At 39.1% G+C, this 26,188-nt stretch overlaps 1 protein-coding gene across 3 annotated transcripts in view; it reads right to left on the bottom strand.

Moving 5' to 3' along the window:
- Positions 1-346: 346 nt before the first annotated feature.
- Positions 347-26,188, bottom strand: part of KATNBL1 (katanin regulatory subunit B1 like 1) — a 39,565-nt gene continuing 13,723 nt past the window's right edge. For 2 of the 3 annotated variants that reach the window (XM_089521986.1, XM_089521987.1), the window contains exons 2-10: positions 16,168-16,295; positions 14,616-14,656; positions 8,434-8,716; positions 5,856-5,974; positions 5,420-5,470; positions 5,244-5,333; positions 4,317-4,406; positions 3,861-3,954; positions 347-2,117 (exon numbers count right to left, since the gene is read on the bottom strand). In XM_089521986.1, the coding sequence (XP_089378112.1) occupies positions 2,085-2,117; positions 3,861-3,954; positions 4,317-4,406; positions 5,244-5,333; positions 5,420-5,470; positions 5,856-5,974; positions 8,434-8,716; positions 14,616-14,656; positions 16,168-16,281 (915 nt within the window). In that variant the 5' untranslated portion in view covers positions 16,282-16,295 and the 3' untranslated portion in view covers positions 347-2,084. Of the gene's footprint in view, positions 2,118-3,860; positions 3,955-4,316; positions 4,407-5,243; positions 5,334-5,419; positions 5,471-5,855; positions 5,975-6,184; positions 6,797-8,433; positions 8,717-14,615; positions 14,657-16,167; positions 16,296-26,188 lie in introns of those variants that run through there. The other variant, XM_089521988.1, reaches the window with a different exon arrangement.

Here is a 26,188-nt window from a genome sequence, read left to right as displayed (position 1 = left end):
TCTTGGAGCTGTCTCATCCACAGGGTCACCATAAGTCAGGGCCGAATCAAAGGCACGTAACAACAACAACAAAATGAGATATCTTGGAGATGGGGCCGAAGTCTAAACATGAAATTAATTAATGTTTCATATATGCCTTATACACACAGCCTGAAAGTAATTTTATACAACATTTAAAAATAATTTTGTGCATGAAACAGTCTGTATACAGTGAATCATCAGAAAGCAAAGGTGTCAATAACTTAGCCACAAATGAAAAAAAAATTGGTTTTTGGAGTATTTCAAATTTTTGGATAAGAAAGGCTCACCCTGTACCTACTCTTAAAATTACTTTGGACCCCTGCGATAAAAATTATTTTAATGTAAAGATACAAGACCTAGGAGCAATTTGCTTCAGCACTGCCATGCTTTCCACAGTAACAAGGATTCATAAACCAAGGCAACAAAACAGGATTTTATTCTGGTTATGACAATTTCTTGATTTACAGAAACTTGGAGTAACTTTGGGAAAGTGATCATAGTAGGTCTGTGTAGAGATACTGGTCCCTTGATTTTGACCAGCACTATAACAACCTGGGAATACAAAAAGAGGTTCTGTGTATAAGAGGCTGCAGTTCCACAGAGCAGCAGTTCAAGTATAATCCCTAGACTAATTCAAATATCAAAGTTAAGTCTGATGATCAACTTGGTTGACATCTTACAAAAATACATTTCAGTTTGTTTTAGTGCACAGCTGGCACTTTGCACAATTTTATTTGGACAAACATTTATTACTTACATAAAACATAGGTGCCATCCCACAAACCCATCAAGCTCTGTTTTGCTTTTTAATATAGCTGATAAACCACAGCAGGTTAAACTAAAATATCACGAATCAATAAAAGAACAGTTGTAAACTTTTGCACTGGATGTATTGCATTCATATTCCAGTTAAGTTTAAATGTTAAGTTAGGAATATGGCCATATGGCAACTACATTTGCAACAGCTGCAGCAACATTTGTTAGAGGAGGTAGCAGACGCGTTGTTAAATCTGAAAAGCACAGGCCTACCCTGGCTGTAAACATTTCTAGAACAGGAGTTATAAATCTTTTAAGTACAACAGAAGAGGTTCTAAGTAGATTTGGAGACCCAGATAGTGTTGAACTTAATTTAAAACAGTAGTAATGTCTACTATGTTTATGCAATTGTAGGTAATTTAAATTATACACAACATAATATATTAGAAATTTTAGGTACTAAAAATTCTAGGTGTACATGTTTAACATTCTGCTGAATTTGGCCATCAGTTTCTCTCCATGCCTATATTTCTTTATTCTCTTACAATTAGGTCAACGGGTTAAGTAGTCAGTGGAAATATCCACTTAAATATATTTAAGTGCGCAATTTTTTTCAAAATGATTTGTACACAATTTGTGTAAACGTCCTGATTTCAATAAAGAGTTTCCATCCTTCTATATGTATCTTAATAGATTGGCTATTTGCAATACTAGTAGTTAAGGCCTCTTGCTATATACAGTTTATCAGTAGTGCAACAAAAATAGTCTTTAATATCTTGATTAATATATAGCAGATACACATTTCAAAAATTCAGTACAGCAAAACTGCAAAATTGTAACATATCTTGGCTATAAACACATTTTTACAGTTCATATGAAAAACAAAGTTTAAAAAATATTTATGAAGACTGATCTCTTGTGGTTCCTAGTGACGGGTTCTGCAATTCTTTCTTCACAAATACATTTTGCTGTTTTATACAATTATGTAGTAGAAACACTTTCACAACTTCAGCAGGTAACTGAACAAATCCCAAATGCAGCAAAGGCATACGTACAGTTTTCATAGTGCACTTTCACCTCACTGAAGTAAAAGATGCTCCTATTAGATTTTTTTTCCACTTCAATGTGAAGCAGATGGTTTTTAGTGGTTGCATTAAACAGTCTCATCTTCTAATATCCTCTTCTGTCAGACAGTTTCCAGAAGAGAAGTCCTTTTGGAAATAGTATATAGTTCAGTGTTACTTGAAGGGCTTTTCCGTGGCCAGAACACAGCAGTGTGTACACACATATGTTTCCCTCCAAGAATGTCAGTGCAGCTGTAATAAATAAGCATCCACATCCTAAAAAAGCAGAAGGTAAAAAACATATTAAAATTAAAAAAAAAAAGCAAATAGCAATTTATGGTACATAATAGGGTTGGAATTACAAGAAAAGGATACCACTGATTATTTGAACAGATTGGTCATTCTGTACCCATCTAATGATCTTGTCCAAGTACTATTTAACTCTAGACAGAAAACCCCTTTTTCAGTATTGTTCATCAACATGGACATTTGTATGATGATTTAGTGAATGCTTCCCAACATGACTCTTTCATCTTTCCCCTTCCTAGAAATTCATACATGTAAGACTGCCCCCAGCCCCAATTCAGATGCCTACAAAGTAATTACAGCAAAGTATTTCACATGTTAAACAGGCACTGTTGTGTAATAGTGGTTCAGCCTTTATGTATATTTTATTCAGCCTCCTGTTCCAGCAATAGATGCTCAGAGCCATTCAAGGAAGCAAAAGAGGAGAGCAAGAATGAGGCAGGATGAAGACTGGGTGAGGTTAAGACTCTTGCCTTTCCCAACCATGTTGGTCTCTCCAAGCGACCGAGAGTAGCATAGATGCTTAAAATGGCATAGGAGCAGAGTATCCCTAGTTGAAATCTTGTGTCTACCCAAAACTCACTTAATTGCTTAAGTGTGCCACATTCTCACTGTCAGCCCACTGTATGCAGCACAGGAATACAGGCATACCTCAGTTAGCAAACTGCCTGAGAAAGATGCTGACTTTTTATAGTTTTTGTTCCTGCCCAGTCCCCATTCTTCCTTGCCCTCTGTCTAGATAAATTTGTAATCTAGTAAATCTGTAGTAAACAATGTAACAATGCGTCAGCTTGGGAAGATCAAGAGTCAACTCTAGTCAATTCAACTGTAGCCACATGTGCCTCCTTACAAAAGGCAAGGTAAACAGCAGCTGCGTTAGAACCCCTTACTGAGCATGCATGAATAGCAAAACAACGAGACAAGGGGAGAGCACCTAACTAATTACCCCACAGCATGTTAAAAAGCATAGATATATCTGTAAGTCTGGCCACTAAAAATTTAAATTGTAAAAGGGGAAGTTGGTGAAATTAAAAATAGATTTTAAAAGAAGCTTTGAAGCAGTATCTAAAAATTTAAAAGGTTTTTGTTTACTCATGCATTGCTTACATGGTGGTTTCATTTCACATAAACATATCTTTAGTTTTGAATAAAAAGTCTGCTCAAATATGTTCAAGCTGCTCTTCTTTTTTATGGTGTAGAACAGTACTTATTGTCATTACTATGTCTTTTTCTCTACCATTTAATTTAACTTAATTAATAACATTTAGAACTAGATAATTTAAATTTTCTTTTGTTTCTTCCCACGAACTATTTTTCTTGTATCAGCAGAAGAATCAATGGATTCTTCTGGATATTAAGGAGAATCTAACAAGCAGACATATAACAAGCAATGTACCAGATATAATTAGCCCAAGTTCTCAGTGGGCCTCTGTAACAGTGAAGAAGTGCAGAAGTTTTGTTTCATAAATTGTTGCTATTGTGTTAAAAAAATAGGACAACCCAGTATGTGCAAGCCCATACACATAACAATAAGCAAAACAATAGCAAAACAACTGCTATTTGGAGTCAAAACTGAGACTTCAAAGTAAAAATTAACATTACATCAATAAATAAAGCAAGACACAATAACTGAATTTTAAGTCAGGTTATATATCTTTAACACACTATGAAATTTTACTATTTTTCTACTTGTCATTACTGTGAGCACATTACCTTTGCTATATTACCCGTATATCCTGGAACCAAAGTAAGATGATTTTCTTGTTTCCATAATCCACTTAATTGTTCTTTTAAAATTTGTATATTTCTATGAAAGAAAGGCATAGGTATGTCATTATATAGCAGTCAAGTGCACCATGGCAGCTATCCATCAGACATAAATATATGAAAGTGAAGTGTACAAAACACTCTAATATGACTTTAATAGATATTGGCTAATATATTTTCTCATTGATAAAAAGTGGCAATGTGGGTCCACAATGCCCACGAAAGGCAAACCCATCAGAATTAGAAACTCTCAACTGGATTTAAGTATGATTTTACTGTCTTATCTTCCAGGAAACCCCTTGAATTTTTTGATGGCATATATCAGAGGCCTAAATGTTAGATATCCTATACTATTGTATACTACTGTACTTGCAACATTGAGCTCAAATATTAATAACTTACCCATCCTCTATCTTTTCTGTATGGGCAGAGAGCTCTGACCACCATCTCTTAATCACAGCCTGGAGCCAATTTAAACCAACGATCACATATCTGAAACAATTTTTGGGAGGTGTTACAACAGACACAAATTCAAAGTTGAGACAAAATCTGCTCAGACAATACAACTGGCAAATATTTATTCAAAGAAACAAGAGAAAACTGGCATGGAAAAGCAAGAGTTTAAAAGATGGCTTTGGTGGGCATTTTGGAACAAAAACACTTAAATAAAACCTATTTGGCTAAGAACTTCCTGGCTTCATACTATCTGGTCTCTTGATACATTTCTATTTCTAATGAAGGTTCAAGTCTTTAGAATGCAAAGAGGGTTGTCCAGTTAGATACTTTAATCCTTACAGACTGTAGAACAAAACTCCATCAAGCAGGACAACTGTACCTGTCCTCTCTTACTTTTCAAACCTGGTTTTCAGCCACAGCCATCCCTTCCCAACACAGCAATTGCTCGAGTGGGGGAAAGGTCATGGAGGAGCTATCAACATTTTTAGAAAATATTTTGACCCCAGGGGCCCATATTGAGGCCAATGGATTATACTTTGTCCACACAATTTATATACTGTATGGTTACACTCACTGAATGTGGTGGGCACATTTCTCATGTGTTCTACAGCAAAAGCATGCAATGAAGGTGAGAAAGACTGAGAATGTGTGTGCCAAGAAGTGAATAAATAATCATATTTTGATTCCTGGGGGCTGATATTGAGGCCCATGGACTACACTTTGAGAAATTAGCACATGGAAAAAAACTATATGATCTGCAATCCTAATCCAGCCCTGTAATTCCATGTGTCATAATTAACAAATTTTAACAACTGACTGAGAAAGACATTTTTATCATCCAAATGTTCATTAAATAACTATATTTTAACTTACTCTTCAAATTTGCTTTTAAGCATTAATTTTACTAATGGTAGAAGGTCTACACAGCAGCCAACAGAAATATATGGTTTTTCTTCCTGTAAACTGAAACAAGGTAGTGTCAGTATACATGAATTTACACTTTTTGGATCTGAATTCCATAAACTCCCTCCCCTAGAACTTTTTTTTACCTGCTGGTAAGAACAGGAAGGCAGTCTACCACTACACCCAGATCCTGTATTCTAGAAATAACAGTGAAAAAATACATTAGACACTATTTTCTGTATTTTTTCTAGACTTTGCAGACTTTCAAACTCATTATCTGACAAGCTAGCACAAACCTTTCAGTACAGTAGGTAAAGAACAGCTTTTGTCTGTTTTTTAGACACATAGAAGACACAGGAGATAGCATTGAAGGAGGGCTCCCAAGGCTTTGGAATCCCCTTGTCTATCACACCTTATCTTGTCAAAGTAGCAAAGGGCTCATTAAGGTGAATGAAAGGTCAGTGCATGATTCCTCCATCCTCATCTAATGCCCCTTTTCTCTGTGTTGAGATAGGAACTCCCCCTCCCAAGTCCTGTGCTTGTGGTGAACAGGATTATGCCAGTAATTTTCTCCATCTTTACCTCACTAAATAGGCTATGAGCTCACTTATACTTCTTCTTCTCCAGAAGGTTAAAGCTACATTCAGCCGGAGATTTCTACTGAAGAGAACTTGTGCCATTGTTTCATGATCTTCAGAAACCTAGGAGACATAAGAATAATTTAATCATCATAAACTAACAAACACTATTCTATATTTTGGATCTCATCAATCCTAATATATCTTATCACAGGTTATTTGATCATTTAAAAAAAATTACAGAATCTAAGTTTTAATAAACAGCAAACAACTGTGATTTCTATAGAATCCTAAGTCTAATGAACTATCCTTACAAATAATGGGAAGTCATACCTCAGCTGCCTTCTCCTCTCCCCAGTTCATGAAACCATAGCAAACTGATGTACAGTCCACCCTCCATATCTGCGGACTTGCCATCTGTGGATCTGAGCATCTGCGGATGGCAAACCCATGGGGGCACAGCAGCAGCAGAGGAGGAGGTGGTGGTGGGGATGAGGAGGAAGAAGAGCAGAGAAGAGGAAGAGGAGGGCGAGAGGCAGCAGGGTGACGGAGGGGGGAAGAGGAGGAGGAGAAGGAAGGTGGATTAAGAGGAGGAGGAAGAGCCATGGCAGTGGTGATGGGAGAAGAGGAGGGAGAAAAGGTAGCCCCCTGCTGCAGTGAGAGCAGCGAGGCTGGCATCAGGATGGCGGGTGGGGACAAAGTGTCATCGTCCTCAATGGTGGTATGACCGCGCCACCATTGAGAACTATGCGACTTGAGCATCTGCACATTTTGGTATGCGCGGGGGGGGGGCACTCAGGAACAGATCCCCCATGGATACTGAGGGCCCACTGTATGTTCTGGGTGAAATAACAGCAACTAGCAAACTAGCATCCCCTTCCTCTTTCTCCCTTCCTTCCCTTTCCCTCTGTTTGGGTGCTCCAGGTCAAGGAGTGAGGTGTTAGGTTTGTACCATGTTAACTCTTTTGTCTGCAACAAACAAACAAACAAACAGAGCCCATAAATAGACCCTTTATGCTCCCCTTTGTGGTACACAGAAAACCCAGCTGACCAATCAGAAGGCAGCTGAAGACCAGCCAATAGGATGTGGGCTGGAACTTTTGAAAATTCTGAGCTGTTAGAGAAGAGAGACAGTTGGGATTTGACAGTTGAGGGAACAGATGAGTCCAAGAGAGGACTGGGTTCCATGAGTTCCTGAGGGAACAGTCAGTTAGGGCTTGGAATCCTAAGAGTGAGGGTTCCAGGGATAGAGAAGGACGGTTAGGGGTAGTGTCTGAGTGGGAAAGAGCTCCCTATGGTTTCACTTCCAGGACTCTAGGAAAGGAAGTGGCTGGAGTGTGATATCCTGTGGGACAGTGTTAGCTTTGGTGACTGTTAGGTCTAAGTTTAAGAGAAGAATTTAATAGAAGGACTGAATGAATCTTAGTTATAAAAAACTGGTGATTTAGATAAAGATGTATAAACCCAATGGTAACTATAACAAAATAGAAAGTAACAATTACATAAGATATTATATTAAAATCAACACTGTTAAACCTTGTTATAAATAAAGTTTTATTTTTTTTGATTCAAGAAGGACACGCCTGGACTTGAGTTAATACCATGCTACTCACATTACAAAACCCAGGTGGCAGCCATGGGATAAAAACTCCCAGGTGCCTGTCATCATAGAAAAGGATTGTGGTTTGGGTATACATCACATAAATTGGTGGCAGCGTTAGGATGAAGGTTAACTAAACGGGGCCTTCACATAATTGGGTGGCACAACAGGAAAGCTTCCTTACATAATTTGGTGGCAGTGGTGGAATAACAAAAGTCCTAAGCACCTGCCACAATAGAAAGGTTATGCGTTACACCCCTTCCCCCAACAGATCTTCTTGTTCATATTGGTGAAATCAGCCGCTGCTGCTTCGGGGCAGGAGGGAATTGCAATGACTCAGGCTGCTTTCACTAGCATGAACAAGAAGATGTCTCAGGGAAAGGAATAAGGACTCCTGTCTATTTGCTTTGTTTTGTTTTGTTTGCGAAGGAGAGTGTTAAAATGGCAAAACGTAACCCTTGCTCTTTGAGCTGGAAAGCCCAAACTGAGAGGTAAGGGGAGGAGAGAAGGGAAAGGGAGCACTAGTAGTTTGAAACCCTCCTGCCAACAACAAGCTATAAAAGCAATATGACTGTAGGCAAGCTTCACTCACAGATACTTTCTCTCAAAGGAATGCTGAGAGGCAAAGGGAGTAGCAGGGATGTGGTAGCACCAGTGGCATAGGCACCCTCAATTTATCCATGGGTCATATCAAAATACATAATTAGGGCCCCAAAACTTGCCTTCTACAAGAGGTCAGCTTTTACACAAGTATATAAGGTAACTGCTACAGGAAACCTGTGCTCATTTGAAACAGATGTGTAAATTTAATACACCATGAGATATTTACTCCTCTGCCCCAGCAAGAGTTTAAAATCAGACAAGATTAATATAAGTACAGTAAAATAGAATGCTAGTGAGCTTACCTGAAGCTTTAAATATATTTTATTAAAAAATAATAAAAACTTGTTCTATTGTTTTAGATAATACAAATTTAGTTTACCTCTGAAAAAAATCCACTGTATTTTGATGAAGGACTCTCTGTTTGAGCACGACCAGAATCACTGGAATTCAGCAAGAATGTGCGACCATCAGCAGGCAGTTTTTCTGGCAGATTACCTGCACATGCCAGTTCATTTTCTTTATTTGCCATGTCACGATCCTTGACTTTAGGGAGTGATTTCTTTCTGAAACAAGGCTTTGGAGAATAGTAGTGAACTTTTCTTCTGCAATATACTACTTTGAACAGAGGGTGAGGGTTGGTCACAGATTGTCCAACTGTTGTTCTGCAACAGGAAGAGAGTAAGTTTACTATCTTAGCATTAAACATTGTGTACAAAGTGCGTGTGAATTTGGGTGTACTATGGGCCCTCCACATTTGATGGGTTGAGGGGGCACAGAATCCTTGTGAAAGTGGAAAGAACGCAAATAAAAAAAACTACTATTTTTTAACATGAGAGAACAGTTCTCTAGGAACTTCTAGGTCCTCCAGCATATGTTTGTGTTCACTATTTGCCAGAGACTGACCACAGAATTGTGCTGGAGGACCTACAAATGTCTAGACAAATGTTCTATCTAGGTCCTCCAGTGTGATTCTATGGCCAGCTTCCAGCAGATTCAAGCAGGAGGAACAAGCAATTCCTAGATTCATAATCAAATCTGTGAATAATCAAATCTGCGATAGTCAAAGCCACAAATGTGGAGGAATGGATGTATAACATACAAAAGCTCAGCTTTATACTGTATTGTAACCATACGTTTTTCCTCCCAGATCACCCTGCAGTTACTTTCACAAAAATAAAACAGCACAGCTTAATTTAAATCTGCACTTCAATACTTCTGTCACTTTATTGTGAATGGCAAATTTAGACAAATTTTAGGGACTCTTACATAGGCTACCAGAAGTCTTTATATAATTTAGGCAACTTAAATGTGGTGTTTGGGGATCAATTTTCTGCTTTTGGGATCTTCGGGGTGGGGGGTGGGGGTCAGAGACTTTTAAAAATGCCACAAAAGGAAAACAAATCAAGAGGTGGTTGAAAATCTACTTCTATTATTTTTATGTTAAACAGGGCAGGATGCTGTAACCTACTGAAAAGATGAATTATCTCTCTTGATGGTTTCTCATGGCTGGGAAACATTTTTCAGTTTGAGCACCAAATTCAATCTGTGGAGTCTAGTCAGGCTGGCATAAACGTAAAAAGGCAGGCCCAAACATGCCAACTTATTTTAGATTAAAACTGAATATCTGCAACTAAGCCCTAGGAGAGGCATTTACACTTTTTAAAATGGGGGAAAAACTGTACAATTGGAGGGAAACCACTAAATGATGGAAGTGGACAGAATTATCTCTGGAACCCCAGAAACCTGGATTTGTTCTCAGGACTTGGAAGTCTCCATCCCTATTTTATATCCATGCATCTCCAGCCCCTTCCACAATGTACACAGTGGAGGGGAAAAAGGAAGCATTCCACAAAGTATAATGACTACCATATCCTAAAGTCACATTCATACTTAGTCAATGACCATCTGCTAGGCACAATGTTAGCATCATAAGTCTGTACAACTTGCAGCCAATTAAACTGGATGTAGCTCCCTAATTTATGATAATAGTCAGTGAGATATATGCATGCTCAATTTTTTTAAATCAGCAAGCGGCAAAATAAAGCTGAGAAAAAAGGTGTCTGTCAAGCACCAGACAGACCATCATACTGGTGGTTCCATTCTATGTTCATATAAATCTGTAACTTACTTCAAAACAGTGACATAATAACTGCATTGAAGGTGTCTTTATCCTGAAAAGAGGTGCACATAGAAAATAGTAGGGCAAATACAGGCACACCTCAATTAACTAAAGTTCTGGCAGTGAAATCCTTTTTAACAAAATCTTTTTATGTCTCCCCCCCCCCCCCCTTTTCCTTTTTCTTTCGCTGTCTGACTGGAAGGGTTGATTTTCTTAGCAGCATAAGCATTGGGAAGATTGTGAACAAGGGCCAGAGAAACACATACTTTCAGTAATGGTTTGCAGCAGAGTGTTTACAATATACAGTCCAATAAACTGGTTGATCTGGGAAATAACAGATTGCTTATCTGTAATTATGGTTCTTCAAGTGGTCATCTATGCCTTACACAAATGGGGTTTCTACCTGTGCAGAGAATCTCCATGGAATATTCTAGAGCTAAACAGCTTGGTGGGAATACCCCACTCCTTCCTGCTTACTTTGCATATCCTAGCCCACCAAGCTACTGTTCCATCAGTTTTGAAGTTCACCATGAACTCACAGGGACCTAGAGAAGGGGAGATATTTCAGGTTTGTATGAGGGTATAGATGACAGCTACCTGTTCTTCATTGTCTGTGTGCCTCATACAAATGGGTGACTATGAATCCTATAAGAGGCTGTAGTACAGAAGAAAGTACAGCACATACAAAACTGGCATCTGCTCTCGATCTGAAGCCCAGGTTATAATATTGGATGAACATGGAAAGTTGTGACAGCTCTGCAGAAGTCAGGTAAGGAAATGTTTTGTAGGACAGCAGCTGAGGAAGACACTGCCCCAGTAAAATGAGCCTAGTAAAATCAGGCCTTTCCTGAATAAAACTGCTCGGCCACAGAATGATTACCCTCTCACACCAGGCATTATACTATGGCTCTGCCCATGTTTCATTTATTATTAATTAGATATTTTAAACTTTAATTTTTAACTGTAATATGTTTAATTCTTTTTTAAGGGGGATGCTATAATTTGATGCAATATTGTGTGTGGATGTTTTGTTAGCTGCTTTGGTTGTTTTATTACAGAAAAGCGGGATACAAATAAAAGTTTTATTTTTTTTAGTTTTAGGAACCAATCACTTGGCCATTTCATAGGCTAAGTGAATAGTCTGAACAATTCACTTAACAAATCTCTGTGATGTGTTGTCCTTTCCAAGCACCACTGTAACAAATAAGGTGAAAAAAGGGTGAAAATGAGACACAACCTTCAGTTACAAAAAAGAGATGTCCAGTCTTAACATCACCTTGTCACTGTGAAATATCAGAAATGGTTTGTTGCGTCGGGCAGTAAGCCCAGATGCTCTTCTTGCCAAAGTAATGGCTACCAAAAAGGCCACTTACTAAAGGCTCATCCAAAGAACCCATAGGTTCAAAAGGCTGTCGGATAAATTGTAAAAGGACCAAAGACAACAACCAAAAGGGAGCTGAAGGTGTCAAAGAATTTGCCCACACAATTGGAACACAAGGTGGATGATAGTGGCTAGTAAGCAACAATCACTGCCAGGGCAGGAAAAGTTGTAGATCTCTGGGAGATGTCTTCATTTGGAAGTTATCAGGAATGAATTTGCAATGTTGGGACTGAATCCCAATGTCAAAGTACAGTGCGCCCACTCCATATGCTGCACTGCTATTAATCGAATGGCGTGCGTGCCCGTGGTGCGCACGCACCACACCACAGCGAGCCCCATTTTACTGAATGGGACTTGTGCTTACGTGGTATTTTCCTTACGCAGGGGGGTCCGAAATGGATCCCCACTTAAGGCAAGGCTCCACTGTAGACATCTTTGAGGTCTGTTGCTTTGAACTCATCATCGAGGTGTAGGAAAGGCAGAATGGAATGCAATGTGTCCAGCCTGAACCGCTGGGGCTTGATGTAACGATTGACTCCCCCCTCCCCATAGGTCCAACATTGGCCACAGCCCCGTCCCTTTTGGCACAGGGCCATTGGGAAAGAGCCATTTCATCTGCAATGAATGGGTATTTTCTCCACTGTACATTTTTGAACCAAGGCCATGATCTCTTCCAAGAAGACTCTGGATGGACAAGTATGATGGAATACACCAATGGGTGGAATACTTGAGAAATTAGCGTAGCCCATACAGATGATTGTAAGAACCCACAGACTGTGGTGATGTTTTGCTAGACAGTGTGGGAGGTGGAGATGAAGGCTGATGAGAAGGTAAAACAGATGTAGGAAAGACGGTGGTGCTTGTTTTCAGTACCAAACCAAAGAAGGTGACCTCTATCAAGAGGAATTGTACATCTGTCTCCCACCTGGTGATCTAAAAGGACTTTGGTAACAACACAAGGAAGGGTGGTAGGGTGTAGATTACCTGCGATGGTATTGGTACTGATAGGATGATGAATATGAACAGTAAGAAGTGGGGTGTTCCCTGCAGAGATCATCATGATGATACCAATCAAGATACAACACTGAAGTATATGGAGAATTGCTTGTGTACGAATAACCTCAAATAGAAGATGAATAAGAATGTTCCTGTACAAATGGCGATCTCTCTTGTCAAGGTGAGGGCAGCAGTCATCTTGGTCATGGAGATAGATGAGTGACAGTGCTGCTTGTTGGAATGTGCTGTTCCAAACCAGTGTCCAACTGAGCATCTGGTGGGGGTAGTCTCAGTGGTAATTAGATCTGAAAGGGGAGACATAGCTACCTGGGAGGTAGGAGTTGTCCATGTCAAGAGTACCAAGACATCCTGTGAAATCACTGGTATGACTTATGTACTGGAGGAATTAATTTCTTTTTCTTCATCTCCTTCACCACTGGTACTTCTGAGTTGTCTTGGGCAATGAAATGTCTCCCTGGATAGGCCACACTAGATCTGCCATGTTTCTTGCCAAATTCATCAGTCAGTATCTGAGTCTGTATGGATGGTAGGAACTCAGGTGATGTAGCTCTTGATACCAATGTTGTTTCCATCATTGGAACTGAGGAGGTAGGAGGTAGATATCGAAGAAGCTGTCAATACTGGGGTGAATTTAGACTTCTTCAGTTTGGAGATGGGAATGATAGTCAAGGAAAGTGGTTGGTTGGATGCCACTTTGTCCAACTTACAAGGTCTGTTCCCAACAGGGGATTTTCAGAGGCTAAGCCCTATTTCTAATGGCCTGAGAAGTAATGACCTGAAAAGTAAATCCTTCACAGATGGAGCAGCATTCAACAATATGCCCTTCCCCCAGACATAAGAGGAACTACGAATGAGCATTAAAAAGAAAAACCTTCTGGCCACAGGAAGAACAGTGTTTGAAAAGAGAGATTGAGGCCGTAGAAATAAAGGGATAGTATGACAAATTGGGGGTAGGATAACAGAGTTCTGAGGTAAGGGTCCCCGTCCCCCCAAGCAGTAGATGAAAATATAATGAAGGCAAAAATGATCCAAAGAAAGAAAAGGAAAGAAGAATAAGGAAACTACTTAGCAAGAAAACACTCAAAGAAAACTTGTTCTGCTGGTGGACAGAAATAAACTGAGGGGATGGTAGCTTGGTGGGCTATGACATCTGCAGTAAGCGAGGGGAGCATTCCCACCAAGCTCTAGAACATTCTGTAGGGATTAGCTATGCAGAGCAAACCCCATTTGTGTATGGCACAGATACCACAAAGAAGAGAAAGATTCTCCTTTAGCTGATCCTACTGTAGCTGTATATGCCTGCCTACAACACACAAGAAATGCAGCAGCTGCCACCAGACTCCTTTACTGAGTGTGTGTGAACAGCAAAGCAGAAAGCAGAAAACCTGCCTTGCTAGCTATCCCAGCACGTTAAAAAGCGTAGATCTATACGTTTGGCCACAAAAATGGCAATCACAAGAAAAGTGGAGACTGGTGAAAGCAGCATTGGTTTTTGCCTCTGATATGTCCATTTGAACATGAAAGGTAATGAAAGACAAACAGCACTTAAGCAATACCAGAACATCTCAGGATGTTCTGCTTTTGACTATTGGGAAAACCCCCAGTCATTCCTATATTCATTTTGGATGACACTCTCAAGTGGTCTGTAGAATGTTTTTTTGTTTACTTATACAAAGCTTACCTGGCCTGGTTATTTCATTTCATACATGCAAAGTTCTAAATTAAAATGTTCGCTGAAACATGTTGAATTGCTCTTTTTTGTGTGTGCAGGAGCCTAACTCTATCTTTTCCATGTTAGATATGCCTCTGGTATTAAATTTACTGTTAAAGAAATAACACTCAAGAAAAAAATCTGCATTTTTAAATGAGGTATAACATTAAGACTTCTTTGCTAGCCTACCAATTTAGTTTATTAGACTAAGAAAATACACTGAGAGATGTTTTCAATAATCTTTTCCAATCAATTAAATCAGAAAGAGGATCTCTCTTTCTATAGTCACAACTGTAAGTCTACTTTAAAATAATTAGCAAGAGGAACTCTTACCTGCTTGAGCAAGAAGCCAAATGTTTTGTAGATTTCTTACCCTAGAAATAAACAGCACAAATGTTATCAGGAATGAAAAAAAATATGATCAACTCCTTAATGTATTATTTATATATTTTCACCTTGTTTTATTTACTGCATATACCTGGCAAAATCAATTTACTATAAAAGAGCAAAACCACTAATGACTGCTTTGACCATCTAGGTGAAGTACAAGATATTGTGACATCCATGTCAAGAGGTGAGATTATGACATCAGAGGTATGTTAAAACTACAACTTGTACTACAGTGCCACCCCTTCCTATTAACTAATAAAAGGAATGAAGACTAAATTTGATTTTCACAATGTCTTAGACAACTGTATGCAAGTTACTTAGAGATAACAAATCATGTAGTTGACTTCTTCAGTATACTGAGGAAGACATTATTTACTGTGACGTTAGATACTAGGGGGCTCACCAATTGAAATGTTTAACATTTGAAACTCTGACACCATCTAGACTCATAAAACAAATAAGTGACCTAGTATTTTTAAAATGGAAGGCTAGCAATCAATACAACTAACATTTCAATTGATGTCTATGTTGACATCAAATTAAGAATACATTTATTTACCTTTATAGTCATGATGGGTGGTGAACAGTATGGGGCCGAGGAGAGCTGATTTCTTATTTCTCAATACCATTTCTATTGCCAAACATCTGGGTGACGGATAGGCAAAATACAACCCCACAGACTGTTTACAGCTGCCCTAGATTGTTGTGTGTGCTACTAGGTTCTCTGTGCCCCATCACTCATCCAGACTTTAAGGATCTAGATGGGATTCTTCTTGCATAAACATCCCTGAAGCCTTAAGCTCTATTTTAAAAAAATTAAGATTTCCAATCTCAACTAACCTAAAGGAGGGCCCTTCTTTTCAACATTTGTAGATTAACAGAAATCCAGATGATTTGGTCCTAAATTAAATTGTTAATTCCACCTCAGGTTGCCCTTGTTGTTGTTGTTAGCTGCTCTTGAGTCAACCTCAATTCATGAGACTTCCTATCCTCCACTGCTCTGCTTAGGTCTTGTTGATTCAGGTATGTGACCTGCTTAACTGAGTCTAGACATTTGATGTGCAGCCTTCCTCTCTTTCTACTACCCTCTACCTTTCCTAGCATCATTATTATTGCTTTCTGCTTCGGCTTTTAGACCCATAAAATCAATGGCACTTATATAACTGTTGATTTGCCATCCACAATTGTTTCAATGGATCTACTTTAGCTGGAGCTTACAATTTTAGGCGTTTATAAAGGTACAATTGTGAGCACAGCATTTTGGAGATACTAATGTGTTTCACAAAATCTGTAAGTGAATAAATGAAATAGAGGACATTTAAAGCTCACGGTGACTTTAATATTGAGGACAGAAAACCCTTTATAGCTGTCTCATTCTAGTTGAACAAGGGAACTAGATACCGGTATATAAACTTTTCCCCAATATCATACTAGAATCATAGAATCATAGAGTTGGAAGAGCTCTAATCACCTGAAAGCAATGGAAAAAGCTTACCTCCTTCATGTTCTCATTAATGGAACAAGAGCTTCTTTTTCTAGGGAGATCAACAGGACGACCCTCGACATACAATAGGCTCCTTTTTCTAACATTTTGGGCTTCAGATGCCATAATCTCTGAAATCCCTGGTTTACAAAATAAAGGAAAAGTTAATTTACATTCTTATCTGTTAAAGTACAGCATATATACCTGTAATGTACTTATTTAACAAAAACAATTATTAGTAATTTGCATGCTCTCTATAGAGCACACATTTCATATGACAATCTTCAAAACTTCGTAAGTGTAAGAATTTTATAATTCCCCTTTAATACCCACAAAACAGATTTTTGCCACAGGTAAATCAGTCTAATATATCTTTCTGAAATTTCTATTGTTTTGATTTACGATTGAATAAAATTCTATTGTTTGGGGGGGGGCGGGAATCATAGTCCACTTTTCCACCCAATAAAGGGCTTTTCAAAAACTGGATTAGACAATACTTTTCTTCAATCTCGCTTCCAGTTATGGAGAGAAACAAGAATTTTATTGCTTGCTTCTGGCATACCAGTATTCCATTGTTGTTGTGTGCCTTCAAGCTGTTTCTGACTTACAGTGACCCTAAATGAACCTATCACAAGGGGCTGAGTGTGTGACATGCTGAAGGTCACCCGGTGGGTTTCCATGGCTGAGCAGAGTTTCAAACCCTGATCTCCTAAGTCATAGTCCAATGCTCAAATACTACACCATGCTGGCTCTAACCAGTTTTCCATGCAGTTTTCCATACAAATGTGGCCACCATTAAGTCTAATATTGTATAAAAACTGCACAGTTGATTGCTGAGAATTTACTGAGTTAGCTCAATTCACCAACTTGGTATACGCAGCTTGGAATTCATGTACAAAGGCCATGTATAAATGTTATGGCTCCATGTTGATATCAGAAATGGGAAAGGTACATTCTTGCGTCTCTCCATGTTGATGGACCAACTTGGACACGTTGTTTGATCCAGCTTAAGGTAGCTTACAAACAAAACTAATATTTTAAACAGACATACTCCACTTGCTTTTATAAAATAAACAGCTGAAAACAAGTATTTCAGTATCAGCAGCAAAATATATGCTTTCAGTTTTCTAGTAAATCTACATATTTTCACTTCATTAGTAATTTTTTTGTTCAAGGCCTCAATTGAATTTTATCTAGTGATAATGAGGATGTGAAGGCCTGAGAGTGGGGAAACAGGTTCTCCCATTTTTCTCCAAAGCAACTTTTCCAAAGCCAGAAAAATTGGGGGAAATGAATAAATCAAAATTTTATTTTACAACAATAAATATTTTAAAGGCAAAATGTTCATATTTTAATCCCCCCAAATTATTTCTAAAAGCTGTATAATAGGTTTATGTAACACTATGTATAAGATCATAGTTTCCTTCTCTTATTCCTTTTTATGGGAATGTATTCTTCATGTCTCCTTGATACTATGGAGCTGTAGAAAATAATAGTTTGCTTTGCTAATGCTGATATTTCCTTCTCTTCTTAATGTTTTTTAACTCCTCTACAAAATCATGATCTTATAGATCCATTTGTAATTAAAAATATAATAAAAAGTCAATTCTATTTTTAGTTGTTGTCTAAACAATTTGCACTTTTAATATTCGAAACAGTATATTATCCCAAATCAAATTAAACATAATATATTTTACTTTCCTAAAATAACAAATTGACTTTTAATCTGTAAAACGTACTAATAAAAAGGAGGAAGGAAGGGGAAGAGGGAAAAAAAAGAAATGTGGAGGCTGCTCGCACTGGAGAAATAATCCAGTCTGACACTACTTTAATTGCCATGGTGCAATGCTATGGAATTCTGGGATTTGTAGTTTTGTGAGAAGTTTAGTTTTCTGTCAGAGACCTTTGGTAGCACAATAAACTACCATTCCCAGAATTCCATAGCACTGAGCCATGGCAGTTAAAGTGGTGCCAAACTGGATTATTTCTGGTGGAAGCACTTTTAAGACTTAAAAAAAATTGTATGAACTTTTGTGGAACCTACTTCTTCAGATGAAGTCTATTTGGTACTTCATCCAAAGAAGTGAGTCTATATCCAAGAAAGCTCATGCGAAAATTAAAACCAGTAGGTATTAAAAGTGCTACTACATTTCTTTTCCCCTCCTCCTTCTTTCCATCTTTTTATGCTGCAAGAGACTAACACAGCTGCTTACATGAATGCTATCATAATAGGTACTGATGTAGTTTTTCCATGGTTTCAAAATTTTTCAAAATTTTATATTTTCTATACACACCTAGTATGTAGCAGTGAAATAACAGAATTTCAGTAGAGCTTGCTGCGTGACATTAAAAAATGCATTTCTCCTTGTATTCTGACTGCTCAGAAAAGAAAAAGAAAAATATTTCCTGCAAATAATAATAATAATAATAAACCTTAAAGTTTAATAATAAACCTTAAAGATTGTGCTGCAGTCCATTCTACCAGCTCAGACCCCTTCTGATTTTAGTGGGAAATGCAGTCTAATCCTAATCCCACTCAATTCAATGGGTTTTGATGTTGTGTGCCTTCAAATCATTCTTTGATTTATGATGAGTAAATGTGGTTTTCTTGGCAGAATTTGTTCAGAAGGAGTTTGCCCTTACCTGCCTTTGAGGCTGGGAGAGTGTAACTTACCTAAGGCCATCAAGTGTGTTTCCATGGCTGAGCAGGGATTTGAACCCTGGTCTCCCAGTCCAACACTCAAACCACTACCCATACTGGCTTGCCAATGGGTTTTTGTAACCCTAATGTGAACCTATCACAAAGTTTTCTTGGCAAACTTTGGTCAAAGGGTTTTACCCTTAATAATTTTACATAGGCTTCCAAGCTACAATTATTTACTAATTATAGCTGGATTGGGCCTCAGGTGTCTTTACCATCTCATAATATTGGTCATCTGTGGAAGAGATCTCTGAAAGATTAAGGGAATGCTAACATACTACAGTTAAGGGAAGAAATCAGTTTGATTAAGACATAGAAGGGAACACATACTGTACATTTAATTTTCTCACTACAATATTTAATCTCTCATTCTGTCATATAGCCAATAATGACAATTACATCTTCATAGACATCGGTTGGCTAATTTATTGTCTATCTTCCCTATGCCTTGAAGACATTATGAAATTCACAGTGTTTTTATTATCCATCATATTTCAAACTTATCCTCAAAACTCCTTATAAACATACTTTTCAAGTTCTACCAGGCTTTGGTAGATTTAATTTAACGTTTCAGAGGATCATGAAGAGTGAGAGAGGTCTGCTTTTGAAAAAAAAAACTTAAGATATATTTGATGGTATATGTTCCATTCCTTTAGGACAAAATGTATCTAAGACTGTAGGAAACTAAGGGGAAAAAGAACAACTAACCAAACACAACATATGGAATCAGGCTTGATTAGGTGCTAATAGGTCTGTACACAAACAGCGATACAGCTATAGTTATGACCTCTAGATCATAATCAGGGCTGGGGAGCAGGAATAAGGAGTAAAGGAATAAGAGGTTTTTACAGGAGTAGAAATAAGGAGTAACAAAATAAATTTGTTACTGTTAAATCGAAGGCTTTCATGACCAGCATCCATAGTTTTTTTGTGGTTTTTTTTTTTTTTTTAGCTATGTGGCCATGCTCTAGATTCCAGCCACAGATACTGGCGAAACATCAGGAATAAACTCTTCTAGAGCATGGCCACATAGCCCAAAAAACCCACAAAAAACTATAAATTTGTTACTTCTTATTCCTGTTATTATATTGTGCATGCAAACACCAAAAACTAATTTTATTATATTGCACTGGGTAAGGGACTGGGAGGCAAAGAGAGACACTTATACATCCACACCCGCGAGGGCTTTTCACCAGGGCTGGGGAGTAGGAGTAAGAAGTAAAAGAGTAAGATGTTTTTACAGGAGTAGGAGTAACATTAAGAAAAAATATCTTACTCCAGAGTAGGACAAGGAATAACCCCAGAATCACCACTACTCCCCAGCCTTGATCATAACTATAGCTGTATTGCTGTTTGCATACAGACCTATTAGCAACTAATCAAGTCTGATTCCTGATGTTGTGTTTGATTAGTTGTTTTTCTTCCTCTTTAGCTTCCTGCAGTCTTCTCTGGTCTCTTTTTTCGCCTCATCCTTCCACTCATCCTACTAGGCATCATCATTCTTTTATCTCCCTTTTTAGTTATTATTATTTAGTTAAAGAATGAAGCAACATTGAATGAAACGGAGAGTGGTTGGATGTGAGTTTGCTGTCTGGGCAGACGCAACTCCTATAGCCAGTGCCAAAGCTTTTCAACCAAGCCTCTCAAACAATGCCAGGGCCAGAACCAGAGTGCAAACTCTACTTTTGTTGCTCCACCAGTATTATAGCAAGGCTCAAGACCAGATGGAGCTGCTGAGATGACAATTCAAACCTCAGAAGGATGCAGGCCCCAAAGGACAAGTAAATTGACCCAGAAGGCCCAGGAAGTGTATGAAGCTGAGAAAGATCTTGGCAAGATTAGAAGAATGCAAAAAGGGCCTGGGTCAAGTTAGAACAAGACACATATGATGTCACAATGCTTTAGACAGGAACATGAGATTTAAGATTATGGCCCAGTTAAGCCAATGTTGTGTAGTGTTCTGAGCACTGGACTATGATGTTGGATGCCAGGGTTTCAATCCTCGCAACGCCATGGAAATCATACTCTCTCAGCCTCAGAGGATGGCAAAGGCAATCCCCTCTGAACAAATCTTGCCAAGAAAACCCCACGACAGGTTCGTCATAAGTTGGAAATGACTTAAAGGCACATGGTAATAAGGTCCAGTCATATACCACTGCCTGAGAAATGTCTCTCCTAACAAAACTCAATATAAATTCAAGTTTGAAAGAATGTGCCATTCAGAAGACTATCAAACACAATTGGGGGGGGGGGGGTAGTTACTGTAGAAGCATAAAGCAGAAAAAGCCACTTGCAAGAGACAAGCTCACAGTATTCTCGTTTCCCTAGCCACTTAAAGTGAATGTATTCTGTCCATTCTATCCTGACCTGAATTGCTGAGCTCCTGTCAAAGCAAAGACTGAAGTAGAGACTGCACAGGCATCTGTCACTCATGGCCCACTAAGGAAGCAACTAGTAAAGCAAAACCTGCCACAACAGTGGCTGCTGCTGCAACATGCAGGAAGGTTGAACTGGGAGCCAGTGTGAAAGCCCTGTTTTTGGAGAGAGAGGCGGTGGCAGCTGAGGCCCAAGCCAAAATTCCTGAAGCAGCTGCAGGAGAGGATGGTGGGGAGAACCAGCTCAGTAAAACTGAGCCGGTCAGCTCCACCCAGTGCAGACTACAACACCAGGCAGGCATCCAATTCAGACAAGTCTAAAGCATTTTTTACTACGAATGCAAATAATTGTGCTGTAGACACACCTATGCATACGTCGAAACTAGAGATGTAAAAGTTCCAGAAATTTTGAACCCAATGCCTTTTTTTCTGGGAAGGTCTTTGGGGAAAAACCAGATTTTTGGGGGGAGTTTGAAAAATTCAATAGTAACCCCCCCCCCCCTTATACACTTGGTTATTTTGTTGTTGCTTTGTTGTTGTGTGCCTTCAATTCATTTCTGACTTACAGTGACCCTAAAGTGAACCTATCATGGGGGTTTCTTGGCAAAATCTATTCAGAGAGTTTGCGTTTGAGGCTCAGAGTGTGTGACTTGCCCAAGGTTAACCAAACTGCGAATCAAATGCTTGCCTCCAGAAGCCTAGTTCAACCCTCAAACCACTATACCAATTTGAAGTCGAAGGCTTTCATGGTCAGCATCCATAGTTTTTTATGGGGTTTTTAGGGCTATGTGGCCATGCTCTAGAAGAGTTTATTCCTGACGCTTCGCCAGCATCTGTGGCTGGCATCTTCAGAGAATGCTTGCCTGGAAAGGACTTGGGTGTATATATTGTGTGACCTGGGAAGGCAGGAGTGATTTGCATGTGTACTGTTCTGTTGCTAATGGCAGGCCTCAGGGTAGGAAGGTCTGCAAAAGAGGCTTAGTGTTTGCTTGATTAGTGCTCATTGTCTGCTGGAAAACCCCTGACCCTGGCAGATTTCTCATTTGCATTTGTTGAGTCTTCCTCTTGCTATTTTTCAGGATGGGTAGCCAAACCTTGTTTACTTTAAGTGTTTCCTATTTTCTGTTGAAATTGTCCAGGTGTTTGTGGATTTCAATGGCTTCCCTGTGCATCCTGACATGGTAGCTGTTGGCATGGTCCAGACTTTCAGTGTTTCAGCAGTAACAGAACATGTTAAAAACCATCCTGGGCACAAAATATTGTTTGAAAACACTGAAATTCTGGACCATGCCAACAACTGCTACTCCCAAGACTCTGGTCCATGCTCTGGTCGTCTCACGACTAGAGTATTGTAACCTCCTTCTGGCAGGGCTTCCTCTTTCTCACCTCCGTCCTTTAATTTCTGTCCAGCATTCAGCTGCACACATACTACATCTGCTCGCCTCTCTGACCATGTTTCTCCTCTATTATCATCCGTTCACTGGCTCCCTTTCCCTCTCCGTATTCAGTATAAGCTTCTCCTGTTGACTTTTAAAGCCCTGCAAGGGCTGGCCCCTCCTTATTTATCTGAACTTCTTTCACCTCACATTCCCACTTGTACTCTCCGTTCTGGTAGTCAAGGTCTGCTGTCTCATTGCCACGTCCTAGATTCGTCCCTTCTCACTTGCTGTCCCTCACTCCTGGAACCCCCTTCTCCCGCGAACACGGGTCATCACTTCTTTAACCAGTTTCACAGAATGTCCCCAGGCATTGCGTGATTGTTTATCCGATTGTTATCTGATATTTGATTTGATATTTGATGTTTTTAAATTTGTTGCCTGCTTATTTTTATCTAATTCTATTTTGTATTATTATCTATTGTTTATTATGTATTTTGTAGAATGTACACCATTGGCAAGTTTCATTTTTATCAATTTTATTGTTTGTATGTACAGTGCTGTGTAAATCTACAGCGCAATAATAATAATAATAATAATAATAATCATAATCATATAATTTTTTCCCCTACTACAACATGCTGAGCTGTAGGAACCTTTTTGGTTTTGCCAGTATGACAAGCAGGCAACTCTCCCACCCTAAACATAGCACAAAACATCAACATTAGTTCTCCAGCGTTTCAAGTAGACATAAGGCAGGCACCCATTTCTATAAAATGAACTGAGAAAAGGAAACCCAATACAGTTGGCCCTCCATGTTTGCGGCTTTGACTTTAGCAGATTTGCTTATTCACAGATTTGATTAATATGTTACCTCTAGGAATCTCTAGGTCTTCCAGCGTGACTCTAAGGTCAACATCCACCAATGGTTGTGCTGGAGATCCTAGAGATTCTTAGAGAGAACACTTCTCTAGGGATTTGCACATCCTGCAGCACAATTTTATGGTAACGTCCGGCAGATGTTGACCACAGACTTGTACTGGAGAACCTAGAAGCTCCTAGAGGGGTGTTCTCTCAGGTAAAAAGGATATTTTTTTTATCTGCAGCTTTCCCACTTTCACAGGGGTCCTGCACCCCTAAGCCAGTGTATGTGGGTTAGTCTTAACTGTGCATAGTCTTAAAGAAAAGTCCTCCTCTTAAAACAGTTTTTAGAAATTATTTGTGAACACTTTATCTAATCATTCTAAAAGAAAATATGCCATGATCCATTTTTGCCATATTTTTCAGAAAAAAGGCTTCAGGGGAAAAACTGGAACCTCTCCACAGTTTCTTATGGTTTTTTCCTGGGCCATCACATCTCTAACCACAACTCCAGTGAGCCCTTGGTATCCACTCGTGTTTGGTTCCAGGACCCCCTGTGGATACCGAACTCCGTACATACTCAAATCCCATTATATGCAACAAGACAGTTGTAATGTAGAGTAGCAGTGTTTTCCACCTTTCACATTGTTAAAATTCATCTATATATACCTTTGAAACAGTCAGTGTGGCCAGTACAATCCATGCCAAAAATCAAAAACTAATTATCAGGTGTGGAAAATCTACAACATCTGTGTTAGTCCACCAAAAAAATTTAACTTCTTCTACACTTAAGTCTAAGATGATAGAGGACCCAGAGGAGAACTGTCCCATTTAGTAAATAAAACTAATTCAATCAATAAAACTCATCCTCTACAGAAATGTAGTTGTAATGCCTGGTTTCTAACTCAATGAACAAATGGAGGAAGCAAGACAGAGTTTATAGTAATAGCAACAGCAAGTACATTTCTATACTGGTTATCAGTGAACTAGCACTCCCTAAGCAATTTACAATGTGTAAGCCAATTGGCCTCAACAAACCGGGTACTCATTTTACTGGCCTATGAAATCATGGAAGGCTGAGTGGAACCCTACCTGGGATCAAATTTATGACGTTGTAGCTGCTGCAGTACCAGCTTTTAAACACTGCACCACGAGGACTCCTTTATTGGAAAGATCAGCACACTAGCAAATCCTTTGCCAATTCTGAGCTACATTTCACTTCTATATGGACTCCAAATTCACCACCCTCCATTCACATTCCATCCTGAGAAAATCCAGGCAATATACATGACCTTGGTTCAGATGCAACAATTCCCCACAGCTGCTTATCTCTCTCCCCTTAAACCCAAGCTCTCAACATGGCTACAGCATAGCTAAGAAGGCCTAACTTTAATGTGACATAAGGGGCAACTTCGACAGTTCTAAAGAGAAAACACTAGTCAAACACAAAACCTTATTCAAAGACTTTGCAATCTATTTCAGATGTCGTTCCTTTACTGATCATGTTTCTAAAGGCTGTAAGACAGCTACTGAATGTGTGACGTTGAAGCAGTGAAAAGCACATCAGTGCTATCTATGCAGCTTCTATTAAACTTCTGAAGCCTTTTGCCACTCAGGTGGTGTTTTTTTCTACACCTATGCATTACCCAGTATATTCAGGTGTGCAAGAAAGACCAAGAGGTTCTACTAAAATACATATTTAATGAAGGTGTTTCCCAGATGGCATTTTACAAGAGCAATGGAGATGCATGTCATTATTGATTACTAAAGTAATATATCACTAGTTAAATTAAAAACTTGTTTGGCCTACGTAGGCATGACTCCCCATAACACTCTTAAAATGTGCTGGGATACTATCAACAGTAAGAAGGAGACCAAGTAACTATATGATGGATCCTACAGACAACAAATCATAATACTCCTGACAGAATGCAACCAGTTACCAGAAATCAAATCCTTACATCTGATGTAAAACCTAAACTTGAAGTCTACACTGAACCACAGGCCAAAATCAAACCCTACTCTTACTTGGTAAGAGACATGTTAAGAATTCACAAGATCTGCCAATATTGCAACTGCCCCCATAATAAACCTGGAGTCACAAAGTCCAAAATTAGAAAGACTGGGCACTGAATGTTAAATCAGTAATTTGTAAAATGTTCTGAGAGCCTTTGTAGCTAAAGAGCAGAGTATAAATATTCTAAATAAATAGATAGGTCCTAGTGGGCAAATCATCACAGACTGAGTATTTAGATCTTAGTGTAAATGCCTTTGCAACCAGAGGTGCTAAAAATGGAGGGGCTTCACATTTTAAACTATGCCCAAACTGCTTCTTAGGCTGCATCCACACTGCAGAAATAATCCAGGTTGACACCACTTTAACTGTCATGGCTCAACGATGTGGAATTGTGGGAATTGCAGTTTTTGAGACATTGAGCCTTCTCTGTCAGAGAGCTCTGATGCTACAACAAACTACAGGCCATTCTAGACGGGCCTTTGCTCCGCCCCCAGTACGTACTAGGGGTTGGCCAAGGACGCAGCGTCCAATCAGGCCTCACCCCTCGTACGTACTGGGGGCGTAAAAATGGTGGCGCCCTATACACATGTTTCCAGCCCCAGCCCGCCATTGGCCAGCCTCAGAGCCTTGGAGGAGGAGGAGTGAACCTTTGGGCAGGAAAAGCGCCCTTTGTGCCAAGGAGGAAGAAGAAGAGACAGAAGAG

This window comes from Sceloporus occidentalis, unplaced genomic scaffold (assembly GCF_023333645.1).
Source record: "Sceloporus occidentalis isolate IW3139 unplaced genomic scaffold, rSceOcc1.0.p SCAF_4, whole genome shotgun sequence".
Classification (NCBI taxonomy): Eukaryota; Metazoa; Chordata; class Lepidosauria; order Squamata; family Phrynosomatidae; genus Sceloporus; species Sceloporus occidentalis.
Note: the sequence above shows the minus strand (reverse complement) of the source record. Positions and strands in the feature narration are given on the sequence as shown.